The sequence below is a fragment of the Dermacentor albipictus genome, chromosome 3 (assembly GCF_038994185.2).
Source record: "Dermacentor albipictus isolate Rhodes 1998 colony chromosome 3, USDA_Dalb.pri_finalv2, whole genome shotgun sequence".
Lineage (NCBI taxonomy): Eukaryota > Metazoa > Arthropoda > Arachnida > Ixodida > Ixodidae > Dermacentor > Dermacentor albipictus.
This window is the reverse complement of record NC_091823.1, coordinates 50,254,954-50,270,020: the sequence shown is the minus strand read 5'-3', so window position 1 is coordinate 50,270,020 and position 15,067 is coordinate 50,254,954. Positions and strand designations below refer to the sequence as shown.

The window sequence follows — 15,067 nt, the reverse complement described above, 5'->3', positions numbered from 1 at the left end:
AGCACAAAGTGCAATAGCTGACAATTACGTCGCAGTGGATGACGATGGGATGATGTAATTGTAACTGACGACCGACGACTTCTTCAAAAGCACTCGGGATGGAAAGGATACGAATGTCAAGAAAGGCAACAATGATGAACCTGTTAACAAACCAAGAATTTTGAGGGCAAGGGAGGCAATAGCAGCTTTCGACGAACTGCAGCTTTACCTTACGTCACTCCCATGTTATGTTGTGAACCATTCCCTAAACATTGGCACAATAATGTCAGCTGCAGTCTCATATTCTGCTAAGCAAAGTTTGCACAAAAAATATTAGTACCTTACTTCACTAAGTTTTTCTTGAACTCATGTTAAATAAAGGTTTTATTTTTGAGCGGGCTTAGCCTACTCTATTGTGAGCAGTACAGTGCACACTCTTTACTACGAAGTGACCTATGTAATGAAGGACTGTATACAGAGTTTCTAACTTGGCTGTATGTTTCTGTCATGCACATCTGCCATCCGCAGTAAGTGTTATGCAGAGATGTCTTGCGGCATATTTGTGTACATATCTTTTGTATAGGATTCACTTGTATTAGAATCGTATAGTATTCATTCGAACTTGAGACTGACTCCAACCAAATAACTGAATTTTATTAGCCCGACGTTTCGTCAGTCAGTCTCAAGTTCTAATCAATTTCCCAACCAGACAGGCAATTCTGTCGAAATGTTTAGCTTCAAGTATTCATTCGGTACTTATGAGGGTTATGCTGCATCTTTCAGAATTGCAAGAAAGCAACGTCAGGCTCAAGCTGACAATTGTGGACACTGTTGGCTATGGGGATCAAATCAACAAGGAAGACAGGTTTGCTTTTTAATGTTTGGTCTGTCTGTCTTGTGCTGTACATGACAGCTGCCTGGGTGGACATGGGAATTGGTGTAATTACTATTATTTTAATTGCCTTGTGCATTTTTGCAAGTCTTTTCTATAAGTAAAATTATCTCAACAATATAGCAATTTTGTAGGCAAGCAGTGAGCCACAGAGGGCACTAAGCTGTTGCATAACTGTTCTTATAATGTTGCACAGTAGCACCAACATTGTCACATGTGTGATGGACAGGCTGTAAACACTCCATTAGGTGAGCTTGTGACCTTTAAATCAAAGCACAACCCAGCAGCAGTGATAGCAACAAGCGCAGTCATTAAATTTTCCAGATTTGCTCACAGTGGTCATGCAAAATATAGAATACACCACAAACATAAATCTTTTAAGTCAGCAGTCAGATACTGTGACTGAAAGGACTGTACTGTTAAAAAAAAACGAGTGCCCTAGTAATCAGGAGTGCAACTTGTTAAACAGCAGAATTCTGGTAGCAGCAATCGCATGACACAAAAAAGAATAGGGCATGTCATAGCGCACTGACACAGAAATAGTTAAAGGGACACTAAAGCGAAACAATAAATCAGTTTAGACTAATGAAGCACTGTTTGAGAACCCTGAAGGCAGTAATTTCAAAAAGATAGTTTAATTATTAGATGAGAAAATGAAGGTCCAAGTATCAGTATTTGAATTTCGCACCGAAACCCCAGCGCCGGTACGTCAGCGTGATGTCGGGAATTCCAAAGTATGTTTTCGCATTTGGGCCGCGTTGGCTGAATAAAGGTTCCCGAAACTTGCCATGTTTAATATTCGGTTCCTTTAGAACACAATGTAGTCGATCTGTACCGCTATATATAATTTGTAGGCCCTAGAAGATGCCATCAAAATTCAAGACGTCACAGCCCCCAGGCGCGGGAATTTAAGTAGGCGTCGCCACCCACATTTCGTTCTTGTGCTTTTTCGGGCTTACCAAACGTCTTATCATGGTGTTTTTGGTGGTGTTTTTAGTGGTGTTTTTGGTGTTGTAGAACGGTAATTTACTGATGCAGGAGAAATCATTTTTCACTTTAGTGTCCCTTTAACATGAATGTTAACCCACCGTGGTGGCGTAGTGGCTATGGTGTTGCGCTACGAAGCCCGAGGGCATGGGATTGAATACCGGCCACGGCGGCCATATTTCGATGAGGGTGAAATGCAGAAACGCCCGTGTACCATGCATTGGGTTTATGTTAAAAAAATCCCAGGTGGTCAAAACTAACCCGGACTCCCCCACTACGATGTGCCTCATAATTAAATTGTGGTTTTGGCATGTCAAACCCCAATATTCAATTCAGTGTTAACTAATTTGCGCTGTTTAAGGGGACACAAGAGTTGAATGTTAAGTTGCCCTAGTAAATTAAGTTTTTGCAAAAGCAAACTGACAACTTCTAGTGCGAGAAACAACTTCGGCAGGCCAGAAGAGATACTCAAAAGGGAAGTGGTTAGCAGTGATGCCCCAATGTTCCTGCACCAACTACTTGTGACGTCCTGGATTTAGAGTGTCCACTGGATTATGGTTAATTACTTACTGTTAACGGACTACATTACATACACAGTAACAGTAACTACAGTAACAAAAAGCTTAACCTAGCAAGTTTTGGGAAGTATTTCTCTGCCAAAATGGCTCATGTACAGGAACACACACATTTGTGACGTAATACTGATGTATCGCCTCTGAGGTTTTGGGGCAGAATCATCAAAAGAACTTAGAAATGCACAGTTGTGGGCTACTTGACGTTCCATTGACTTAGAATAGCACATAAATTGAACAAAGGACAGGCTGAAACTAGAGGTGGGCAAATATCAACTTTTTCAAATAGGAATCGAGTGCTAATAGTAAGTATCAAGTATCAAATAGTCAAGTATCAAAGGAGGACACAAATACTTACTACAAGAATACTTATTTCGGTATAATTAGGTACCACGGCTGTACCAACTATTGCAAAAAAAGACACGTAACTGTTAGAAACAAATGATCGGCTTTTTACAGAATATAACTTTCACACAAAAAAACTTCATGAATAGCCTTCCAACATTATAAGAACCTGACTGCAAACAAGAATTCAAAGGATAAATGGCGGCTGTATTACCATCTTTCGACCGAAGGATCAGAAGTTGTACAAAAAAATAGATACCTTGTGTGCACTTGTGTGCCGTAAACACGTGTAAATGAGCTCATTGTAAGGAAAGCATAACAAATGGTAAAACAACCACATGGCTTGACTTCCAAAAACATTGACATACCACAAGAAAAAAGAAATCACTGTTGCCATGTAGGCTTCTGCCGTGAAGCCGAAAACAAAGCTTGCATTACCCGTTTTGTATCAGCATTACATTGTTATCTTTTGTTGTCTCACTTCTGATGATTTTTGATACTTTGTTTAGCTGACAGAGAACAGTGGCAAGACTTTGAGAGTCCGTTGTTGCAAAATATTTGGTTAGTTATCAGTACAGTGAAACCTCGTTTAACTGTAGTTGGCTGGAGCTCGGCAAAAGTACGCTCTAAACGGCAGTACTGCTTAACCGAGATAGCATGAGATCACCTCTCATGAGATTAGCACTTACCTCTCAAAAACGGAACTCGGAGAGAGTGCAATGAAAGGGCAAAAACATGCAGTATTTATTCACTTTGCTCAACAAAAGGGTTATACCCCTGTCAAGTGGGCAAGTTAAGTGCACTTCCGGAAAGTGCACTCAGATTTAAGTACACTTCCCCAAATCTAAATGTCGCAAGCGGAGTGTACTCGCAGAAGAGTACACTCTGGTTGGAGTGGACGACGCACCGCCGTGATTGCACGATAAAGAGTGGAAACACTATGTTTTAACCTATACGTATGCAATAAGCTCGTATGGTTTATGTGGATACCAAACTCATTATGTTCAATGGCTGCTGAGTCGGGTATCTGACTTTTCTGCTTTTAAAATGACACTACTGTTTAGGTGGGTATGGTTTGACAAGGGTTTTACTCTGTTCGAAAATACTGAATATTTCTTTTTCAAATGTGAATGCATAGTTAGTGCATAATATTCTGTTTCCATTTGAAACTTAGAATATTTGCCCACCCCTAGTTGAAACTCAAAGCAAAGTAAAAAGGGAAAGTTTAAGCAGTTGTCCACATTACTTGTCCTCCGCCCTTTTGTTCAATTTGTGTGCTACACTAAGTCAAAAAGAAAGTTTGCCCTTCATTTTTTGCAGTAATAACCAATCGTTTCGATTTAAACAAATGAATGTAGAGTTTTGAAAGATACCAGGGGAGTCAGCTGATTTACTGTTGCTCTAAAGGTTAACCTCTGTGGGTTAAGGAGACACCAAAGGCAGCCTCAGGGAGTTGGCTCAATGCATTTCATTCGCCTTGTGCTCAATATGACGGGGAACCCTGTACAACCCTTAAGCACTCGTCTACCACATGCTGTGGTAGTATGAAATGTCATTAGCATCTTTTAACCACAGACCACACATGAAGCACTCTAGGTGATGTAAATAAATGACCTTGGCTCATCCGTAGGTAGTACTGTCCGGTGGCATGGTAGCCACTATTTTCAGGTGCCATGCTCATTTCTGCAGCAGTCGCTGTTGCTGGGTTTTTATTTGTTGTTTGTTGGGCCTGAACTTGAGCCTACTATGTTCCCAACTGAAGGCATTTCCTGAAAGCCATGCCAGATGCGTTGAGTGGGGAGCATAAAATCACAGGTGCCTTGCTCTGGTTTCTGTATTTGATATTTCCAGTTCTGCACAGGTGTTTTTCTAACCTAGGTTTCATGGAGGGAGCAGAGTGCTCTTAAAGATGGAATGTAGATTGGTTGACACTGCAATTTGTGCTATTTGCATTTCACACCATAACCAACTAGCATACGTATTGTGAAAGTGGAATTGTTTAAGGTCTTGCACAGGGTCCTGTAGGGGCTGCTGCCTTGGGTAGCTTTCGGTAATTAGTGAATGTTTTTTATTTCCTTCTTTTTCCCTACTCTTTGCAACCTTTCTGTTTACAGTTTCAAGGCCATTGTGGACTACATCAATGCCCAATTTGAGAACTACCTTCAGGAAGAGCTTAAGATCAAGCGCTGTCTGTCACTGTACCACGATACCCGTGTCCATGCTTGCCTCTACTTCATTTGCCCAACAGGACATGGGTAAGAAATGCTGACTTTAGCGAAAGGCTGGTTTGGTGCATGCCTCTGAGGCAGTTCCCTCAGGCGTCCCATAAAAACTGGGCCAAGTTTACTTTTAGTTGACAGTTGAGTTTGAAGAGCTTGCAACATTCTTCACTAAATGCGTTTTGCGATTCTTAAAGGCCCTAAAATTTTCTGAGTTTAAGGTTTGTATGTTTATTGCCGAGTATATAAAAATATTGCATGGCATTGTTGGTCTTTTATGTATCATGTTCAAGTTTTTGCTGCTGTTACTTTTTGAATTCTGCTTCAGTTATATAAGCTATTTTTGTATGTGTTGACACTTGGCAGTTGCACTCTTCTAAATTGCCACATTACTAGGCTTCAACTGTAATGCCTAGTTGTGAAGGTGTGCTCAATTATCGCACGCATTGCTGCTGTGGTGTGGCCCAATAGCTATGACATTCTGCTCATCGTGAGGCCATGAGGTGAATATCTGGCAACCATGGCCACTTTCTGGTGGTGACAGAATGCAAAAACGCTAGATTTAGGCGCTTAAGAACCCTTGTAGGATAAAATTAATCCAGGCCCCACACTGCCTGGATAAATGAGTGGTGATGCCAATGTTGGAAACAAACTTACGCCTGGATCAAGCTGCATTGATGGGCAAAATTGTTGCACATTCATAATGAGCTGTAATGCAGACAAAATGACACAGGAAGGCTACAAGACAAGTTCCTACAGTTAAACCTCGATATGAAGAGCTTCAAAATAACGAAATTCTAGATATAACAAAATATTCAACTTTTCATAACCTCTTGTCCATAGAACACCATCTATTTAGAACTTCAACATAATGAAATGTGTTCGTATGCCATTTCAATATAACGAAATTTCACTGCCGCCACAAAGAAATGCCCAGACAACAAATGGAAACTTCCAGGGACGCAGATGGTCAAAGTATTTAATTACGAGCCGCTGTTTGCAAACACACCTCAAATCGCACACTGTGTGACAAGAGCGACTGCCCAAATGGAGCCGCATCATGTTCCGTATAAAATCCAAGTGTGATAAAATCCTTTCACGCCCCGCGCACTTTAGGTGTGAGTGAAAATGTGCAAGGGTGAGACAAGAAAGATGGTGGCTTCGAAAGTGCTGCCTTCCCAAGCGAGCACAGTGAAAAAAGGGGAGGGGAGCGAAATTGCAGTAACGCGATCAAGCGTGCACAAGGGGCCGGGGGGGAAGGGGGTTAAGTTCATACGTCTCAGTTGTGGCTGCGCATTTACATGGCTCTAAGTGCAACTGAGCGCATACGCAGCCGCGCACCCTGCTTTAAAGGTAATCTGCCGCATATGCAAAGAGTGGCCGTGCCAAGACAGACGGCGTGGCACCACGTGAGCAGTCTTACCAAGCGTTTAGTATTGGAGGTTGCATAATCTCGAGTTTCGATGACCTGTTGGAGCGACAGGCAGTCGAAGCATTCCCTCATAGCTGCCGGCACTTTTCCTGATAGCGTCATCCCAGTGCGAGCTATGCTATCAGCCACGGGGGCGGAGTGCACGTAAAAGCGTGGCTGGCTTCGTTTAATTCGCACCGCCAAGAAGATATCGTCGACGTACGGGGCATGAGACCGCATCATTCGTCGCAGGCTCTCAAATTTTATCAAAATGAATTGCTTTCTCAATCAAATTTGCTTTTTTTTTTAATATTGCCCAATAACTCGGAAAATTCTGCTGCCCCTTTCCGTGTAAGAAAAATTGATTGGCGACTGTACTTATTTGCGTAAAAGATCGAATTTCAATAGAACGAAATCTCGATATAATGAAGCAAATTGCCAGTTTTATTGATTTCGTTATATCAAGGTTTAACTGTACTTTCAGCATTTGCGACTAGCGCATTGTCCTGTCACATTCTCCTGTCATTCTGTTTTGCATTAAAGCTCATTAGGATTTCTTCCTGGAAGTTTTCTTTGTACCGATAACTCTATAGGCTTGTTCCATTAAGTATTTTTATTCATGTGCTTCCATCTTTTCTGAAGGCTGTAATTGGGTTTGTGATGGTTAGGTACAGTATGCAGTATATGTTCATAAACACGGTATATTTGTGTGCTTTGTGATGTAAATATGTACCTACACAACCAAATTAATAGAATCTGAAACCATGCTTATGCAGGTTCTGAGTGCCAAGTGCTGTCATTTACTGACTTCTTGTTGTCACATGACCTTAGGCTCAAGTCCATTGACCTGGTATGCATGAAGAAACTGGACAGCAAGGTGAACATCATCCCCATAATTGCCAAGGCTGACACCATTTCCAAGACAGAGCTGCAAAGGTTCAAGATTAAGGTGAGCTTTTGTCCTTTCCTCAACACCAGCCTCTTCTCAGTTATATTTGGTTATGCCAGAGGCCCTGCGTAAGTGTTTCACAGGGGTTGGTAAATCCTAAGAGAGAGAAGAAAATTCGTTGCACCCTTTTTTAAAGAAATCTGTCGTGACCCAAAGGGGAAACATGTATTCTAGGAGCAGTGGCAGCCCTCTTGCACATCACAATAGCAAGTCTATAAACATGCACAGTCTTTTATTATTTGGTTTTGCTGGAAGGACGAAGTAATAACGATAGCAAGCATGCAATGCATGTGTTGCTGCACAGCTGTAACAGAACCCTGGAGGCTACCAGGCGTCGTAGATACATCTGACGCAACGGTAAGTCCATTGGATATACAGTTAAAACTCGATATAATAAACTTCGGTATAATGAAATTCTCAATATAACGAAGTATTTAACTTTTCTTAACCTCTTGCCATAGGACACCATGTATTTAGAACCTCAATATAGCAAAGTGGGTTTGTGTGCAATTTCAGTATAACGAAATTTCGCTTCTGCCGCGAAGGAATGCCGAGACAATAAATGGAAACTTCCACGGACGCAGATGGTCAAATGATTACAGTTTTAGTATGCGTACGTAAGATTGCTACGTTCTGCAAAGTGCGCATGTGCAGAGCGCAACACGAACGCGCGTGCGTAAGCGGCCGCCACGTACGCACGCATCTGATTCTTGCGCGCGTACGTGAGGAGCCTTGCGTGCTGCTCTCGTTTGTTTGGGAGAGCGCAAGACAAGAGACGTTCGCTATTAAGCTTTTTGCTGTTGAGTGCAGTGTTTTTCTTCGAAAGAATTTGCCGCTGTCAGGAATGGCACCGACTCCGCCTTTGTGGCCCTCGCGATTGGCTTTGAAGCTAGGAAAGAATGGTGCGGTCCATAATGCCGGTTCTCGAAAGTCAGCTTCACCTCAATACAGCAATCTTATGCTCTGAAGCATACGTGAAAGTGTTGCGGTAAAGCATAACAAGCGTGAGAAGGATCAGTTGTCACGGGACACAGTATGTATTCCTTAATTGTACACGCATGCATTGTGTGTACGGGCTCATATTTGTTCTAAGGTGAGCAGATATGTATTTGGCAAGCAGCATCTCTGGGTTGAAAATGAGCGTGCAATGAAAACGAGAGACATGCGAGTGCACGATTTTCGTTCGCCTCCCCTTTCAATCTGCTCTTAGCGATCCCCCCTCCCCTCTGCCATGGGCGACCCCACCCTTTCGCCTCCATGTCCTACCATTCTCCAAGTGTCCCCCATCCCAGCTGCCACTACCTTACAATACGGCAAAGAGGCACCATCTATTAGGGAAGCCAAGAAATTTGCGAGATGTATGTACTGCGCACTGGATTTCTATGGACCTCGGGACAAAACACTTTCGTGGGAAAACATTTTTTTGAGGATAATTTATTCACTGTTAAGTATAACGTTCTGATAAACTGTGTCACACTTGTTACAGCCTAACAAGTGACAATCCATGAAAACTTCTCATTGTGTCATTCCCAGTGGGCTCCTGTACCAGCCTTATAACCAGCTTTTGTACTGCAGTTCTTTTGGAACATGCTATTTATAAACTATCCGCAATGCTGTCAGAAAATACTGCATTTATTAACAAAAGGTAAATGTGCTTAATTCACGCGTACTTTTGAACTTTGCTTGAACTCTGCAAATAAAGAACCCTTGAGGCTTCTAAAGCACATCCAAATCAGATATTTAGAATAAAAACAGGAACAGCGCAACACAGGACGAGCGAGTAAACAGGACAGAGCGCTGACTAGCAGCCAAATGCTTTATTTGCAGAAGCAGCATATTTGTTTGCAGAAGCAGCTTATGCTGCTTCTGCAAATAAAGCATTTGGCTGCTAGTCAGCGCTCTGTCCTGTTTACTCGCTTGTCCTGTGTTGCGCTGTTCCTGTTTTTATTCTAAAGATGAACCAACCAGCCCCATTGAACACACTGCTAACACATCAGATATGATAGCTGGCATGAATCTTTCATTTCTGCCGTATGCTGGAGGAACACTGTGACAGAAATGCTTCTGCATAACAAGTTCTGCTAAAGTTTACGTGGCATTAGTAGCTATCTTGAGTGACTTTAATCTTTCGTCTTGACTTGCAGATAATGAGTGAGCTCGTCAGCAATGGAGTTCAGATTTACCAGTTCCCAACAGACGATGAATCATCGGCCGAACTAAATCAGAGCATGAATGTAAGTGTGCTTCCTTGCCTTGCATCTTGTGCATTGCCATTTCATCCTCAGTGTGCTATTTGATTATGAGCCTCTTGCCCACTTCCGTCCTTGTGCAAGCATCTCGTGTAGTGTGTCTTGTAATGAAATTGCAGGCCCACGTTCCACTGGCTGTCGTAGGGAGCACAGATTTTGTCCGAGTTGGAAACAAGATGGTCCGAGCACGCCAGTATCCTTGGGGAACTGTTCAAGGTAAACCAAGATCGCTATTCTCGACTTCAGTGGAGAGGCTGATGCATTTGGGGGGCCTAGTCTACACGCTGGATAGCTTAGTGTCTATGACGTTGTGCCGGTGAGCTCGAGGTTGCAGTTTCGATGCCTTCTGTGGCTGCTGCATTTTTATGGAAATGAAATTCAAGAACGCTCGTTTACTTAGATTTAGAAGCACGTTAAAGAACCCCAGGGGGGTCAAAATTAATCCAGAGTCTCCCACTAATCCAGAGTCTACTCCAATCCAGAGTCCTCCATATAATCAGATGATGGTTCTCGCATGTCAAATCCCAGAATTTAATTTTTGCAGTTGTCTACTCATCCTTGCTCAGGCAGAACGTAGCAACACTACAGTGTGGCATTGCCAGAGATAGTTTTTGTGCAAAAAGTCATCCACTCAAGCGGAAACACTATTATTATACAGACGCACATAGCAGCCAGGGTTGCGAGGTCCAAAAACGAAAGGTAGCCAGAAAAGTAGCCACTTCGTTGCTAAAATGGCAACACTAGGTGAAGTCCCCCTTTACTGATAGATGCATAGCTGAGCTGGGCCCGAGGAGATGTCATCAATCCATGAAGTCATGGCTAGTTGGTTCAGGAACTTCAAGGCGGTGCCATTACCCATCTTTCATGTTTGCATCTTTTCTGGCTTAGTAGGAGTGGCTCGTTGCTGTTGTAGAAGGGCAATTTATTGAACACAGCTCTACCAATTTTTTGGTTTAGGGTCTCTCTATAATGTAGGAATGAAAGCCTTCAGATTGATCGTTCATTAAAAGGCCCCTCACCAGGCCCCATAAGAAATTTTGTTTATATGCTGGAAGTCATGTGTCCTCTAGGGAGTGTTCTGCCTCAAAAATTTTTCAAGTCGGCTCATTGATAGTCGAGGTAGAAATATTTCAGTGTTGCAAACCCATGATTTCAGGAGCCGGGCTTCACTGCAAATATCTTTCTCCACTTGCCCCGCTAGCCTCCGCAAGCAAAATTCCTTCCCTGTGTTCTCCCATACTGGACCTCAAGGATTGCATAACGCATATGTCACGGGCCTCGCCTTCTTTTTTTTTTTTTTTTTCCTCGCTTTCTCGTGGCACGGTGCATTTCTGCTGATGGTGTCATGTGCGAGCTGTTGTGATTGTCTTGTTTCGCACAGCATACGATTTTGTGCATTGTGCTCGAGGACACCTGACTAGCGGTATAAGCCTGTGATACACGAATAGTGAGGCAGACACAAGTGGTTACAGAGCATGATCCCGTGCAGGCACACGGTAGAAAACTATTAGTTTCAGTGCCTGCACATGCAACTGCACCACATGGGAACAAGCAGACGAAACTGAACTACATCTCTCTTGCTGCAGTGCGAAGTAAAACAAAAACATGCAGATGTTTGGTTTATGTGTTTTATTGTTTCTCTAAGCATAAATTCGTCTATTCTAGCAACGTATTACACAGATAACAGATGTTGACTTGAATAATTCTCGAAGTCGCATGTCAGCACAAGAGACACCACAGCACAAACACGTGTGAGTAGGCGCACTAGCACAAGTACGTGATCCTCCGGCTTGGAGTCTGGCGGCCGCGAGGAGAAGGGAAAACAGCGTTCGGTTTGAAATTTCAGATCTTTCTTTGGCGCATAGCGATGTAATACTTTGTAGACACGATCGTTATCGCTCATTGTATGCTCTGTGCTTGTCAGCTCAGAATGGCCAGACCTGGTGAGGGGCCCTTTAAGGGATACCTATACTTAACATCATGTGAGCCACTTTTTTGTAATAAAGTAGGAGCATTGGCTTTGTGTCAGATTGAAAGTGTAAGTTATACCGAAGATCTGGAAAAACTTGCACGAGTTTGTTAATATACATATAGAGCAGTTCCAATTCTATATGGTGACAATGCCAGCTGTAACAAAATTACATAAAGCATATGTAATTATAGACATTATTAGTCTTGTTCATGGATATTCAGACAGATTTACAGGACTAGGTGATCTGATGCTTACATTTTTGGCCCCTGCTGTTCAGTCCATGTCTTTATTCTCTTCTTTATTCCCCACTTCTATGTTCACTTCCTTTGCTGTTGTATAATATGCTATATGTCCCATGTAACTTGTGCCAAAGTTAAAAAGTATGAGGTATCGCATAGCTGAACAGAACCAACGTAAGGTTTTTTTGCGCTTGCTTGGAGCAAGTTGGACTATTCTTTGTATTTTTTCTAATTACATAATTAGTTATTAAACGACTTCTCAAATATGATAATTCAGAGCAAAAGTGCCATGAGAATGTTGTAGGCAATTCCGAAATATTTCCGATCTAGCTTTCAGTTGCTCAGTACACGCTACATATGTTTTTTTCCAAGCCTGAAAGAAAGCCTGAGAAATACGGAAAAGTGCTGCACTTTTGCAACAAACGAAGACTTCATAAAAGAAAACAACACAAATCCATTTAAGATTGGCATCGCCACTGGAAATACAGAACCAGCTCCTAATGGCATCCTAAGTCTTTTTGTAAAATGGGCAAATTGCAAGCAGACCATTGATGTTAAGGCAGTTGCATTGCATTTGAACATAAATATGTAGTTCAGCCAATTTCATTGGATGGTCCTACAGAACAACTTATTGACACTGCTCTGATAGGACTATTTTTTTAAGCATGTTGCTTTCTTTATGTGGCCCTCACTCTCCTAGGGCCATTATAGCCCTTGGCAGAGCATGACCTTCGAGCTTACTGGCACAGCACAGGATTCCTGTGCTGCTGACGTGACGATGTGCTGCTGATCCTTTCAGACAATCCGCCATTATTCTGTTGTGATTATTGTGGTGACTAATGTTACTGTCACACAGGACAGTTTAATGCCATCAAAATTTAGTGACATTAGCATCTAATTGTATTATTTGACTGCTGCACAGGAATATGTATTTACTAACGCCATTCGAATCTGATGACTTTCGCAGCCGAATAAATTAAGAACTCGTTTGGCTTTGCACTTAAAGCGAATGTTTACTCTCTACTCCAGAGACAGTAAAATAAGACATAATGCATTTGTCACTTGACAGCTGTGCATAGAAAAGGCAATCTTTTGCATTTATATAATTTGCATTTTTAAGGTGTTAACTCGCGAAAAAAAGCTGTATTGCAGGCTGTCACAAAATGTTACTCTCCACCTCAGTAGCATCTGGGTGTCATCGCTCTGCTAGTTGGCCACATTGTGAACACTCAGTGACACATTGAAGCCTTGCTTGAAGTGACTTGCTCCGAGGTTTCGCAGAGGATCTTGAAACCAATGCTGACTCTTTGAAATGTCCAACATTCTCGGTGAGCAGTGAGAGCAGTAGCCATCATAGCTGCAACAGTGAACGAGTTTGCTTGAATGCACTGCTCAATTTCTTTTCAGTACTTTCTTGTGGGTCTACTTGAAGGTCTAACCACTCTTTGCTCGTAATGTAAAGTATGCAGTAACTAATCGCCTCAGCTGCTGCAGTGCTCAGTTGTAGCAGGTGAAGCTTAAAGCGTCCTCTTGCAGTGCCGCCATGTTAGCCAAATTGTTGGTTTGCTGTTTAGCGGCTACCATGCTGGCAAGGCCTTGTCTTCACTTATGGCGACCAGACATTCTGAAATAGAATGTTTATATGCATTATTAAAGTGCATTTTTTAGTCAAGTGACGCCTCAGAATTGTTTGAAAATAAATGGATTGCTTTAACAAACATTCATACCCAGCTTGTTCACTTCAGCTGCCAGTTTCTCTTAAATGATCGCCATTGATATCGCAACCGAATAGCATTAATTTTGCATGTGTAGCTCTGCCACGTGTCAAATGGCATTCGTTGCACCGAATGTTATTAGAATGTAAAGACGTTAAACTGTCCAGTGTGGCAGGGGTGTATGTCATACCTTTGCACTGAACAAATGCTGACAAATCTTGAGGACATGTTTATTTAATGTTCTAGCCAGGATAAACAATGGCTTTAGTGCACTTTTGAGACTCCTATGGGAACATGCAGCTTTTGTGTTCTGAACTAGATGTGAACTGGGACTTCTCGTTGCAGTGGAGAATGAGAACCACTGCGACTTTGTGAAGCTTCGTGAGATGCTTCTGCGGACAAACATGGAAGACCTGAGGGAGCAGACGCACACGCGCCACTATGAACTGTATCGGCGCATGCGATTGGAGCAGATGGGCTTCACAGACATCGGCACCGACAACAAGCCGATCAGCTTTCAAGAAACCTACGAACAGAAGCGGCAAGAGCACCTCACTGTGAGTGCTGCAGCACTGCATCTGTTGCTACTAGATTGCATAGGAAGGATTTTTGCCGTATGGTAAATGAATTTTGAAGCTTGTAAATGGCACCAGGTAGAGTTGTTCATGAGATTAAGAGCCTAAAGATTTACGGCTTATAACTGAGCGCCCAGAAGAAAAATACGCTTTTAACACATTTGCAATGTGAAACTAATAAAAAGCTTGCTTATGAGGTGTAGACTCTGGAGATCTAAAGCTTATCACTCAGCGCTTCAAAAGAAAAGTGTGGATGTAATACGAGTACATGAAACTAAAACAAAATTTGCAACTGAGCATGTACTGAAGGCTAATGCCTCAAAATGAAACATAGTAGCCTAAACTGCCACTTTGGTGATTCACTGCTATTTAATGACTAAGCAAAAATATGCAGCCAGTGTGGCTAAAGAGGGCGAGTTGCAGCAGTATTGCTAAAAGTTTGTTCCTAAAAAGGTGAATTGCAAGCTTTGCTGAGGTAGACATGTGCCAGGGGCTGCATTTTGTAGTACCTTCAGCCAAACCCTTAGTATTTGAAAGAAAATGGTAATGATGCAAACACTGAGTATTCTTCAAGTCTTTCAATATATGGGATATGAACTCGAGGTATCAGTTTTGATCTCGGCCTTTGGGGCCTCATTTCAATGGGGGCAAAATGCAAAAATACTTATGTACTTAAACTTAGGTGCACACTAAAGAACTCCAGGTGGTCAAAATTAATCCGGAGTTTCCTACTACACAATGCCTCATAACCAGATAAACGAGAAGAAAGGGGGTTAACCGAGGGGCCCGATTTTTATTAGTCCTATCATTAAGAAGCCAACAAACACTGACACCAAGGACAACATAGGGGAAATTACTTGTGATTAATAAATGAAATAAATAAATGATAAATTATTGGAAATTAAAGTGGATGAAAAAACAACTTGCCGCAGTTGGGAACCGAACCCACAACCTTTGCATTTA

The 15,067-nt window shown here is 42.2% G+C and overlaps 1 protein-coding gene across 1 annotated transcript in view; it reads left to right on the top strand.

Moving 5' to 3' along the window:
* Positions 1 to 15,067, top strand: part of Septin2 (septin 2) — a 33,233-nt gene that overhangs the window by 3,886 nt on the left and 14,280 nt on the right. Inside the window, exons 4-9 of the mRNA XM_065426863.2 lie at positions 763 to 844; positions 4,890 to 5,030; positions 7,237 to 7,354; positions 9,499 to 9,588; positions 9,723 to 9,819; positions 13,875 to 14,086. Coding sequence (XP_065282935.1) covers positions 763 to 844; positions 4,890 to 5,030; positions 7,237 to 7,354; positions 9,499 to 9,588; positions 9,723 to 9,819; positions 13,875 to 14,086 — 740 coding nt within the window. The remainder of the gene's footprint in view (positions 1 to 762; positions 845 to 4,889; positions 5,031 to 7,236; positions 7,355 to 9,498; positions 9,589 to 9,722; positions 9,820 to 13,874; positions 14,087 to 15,067) is intronic.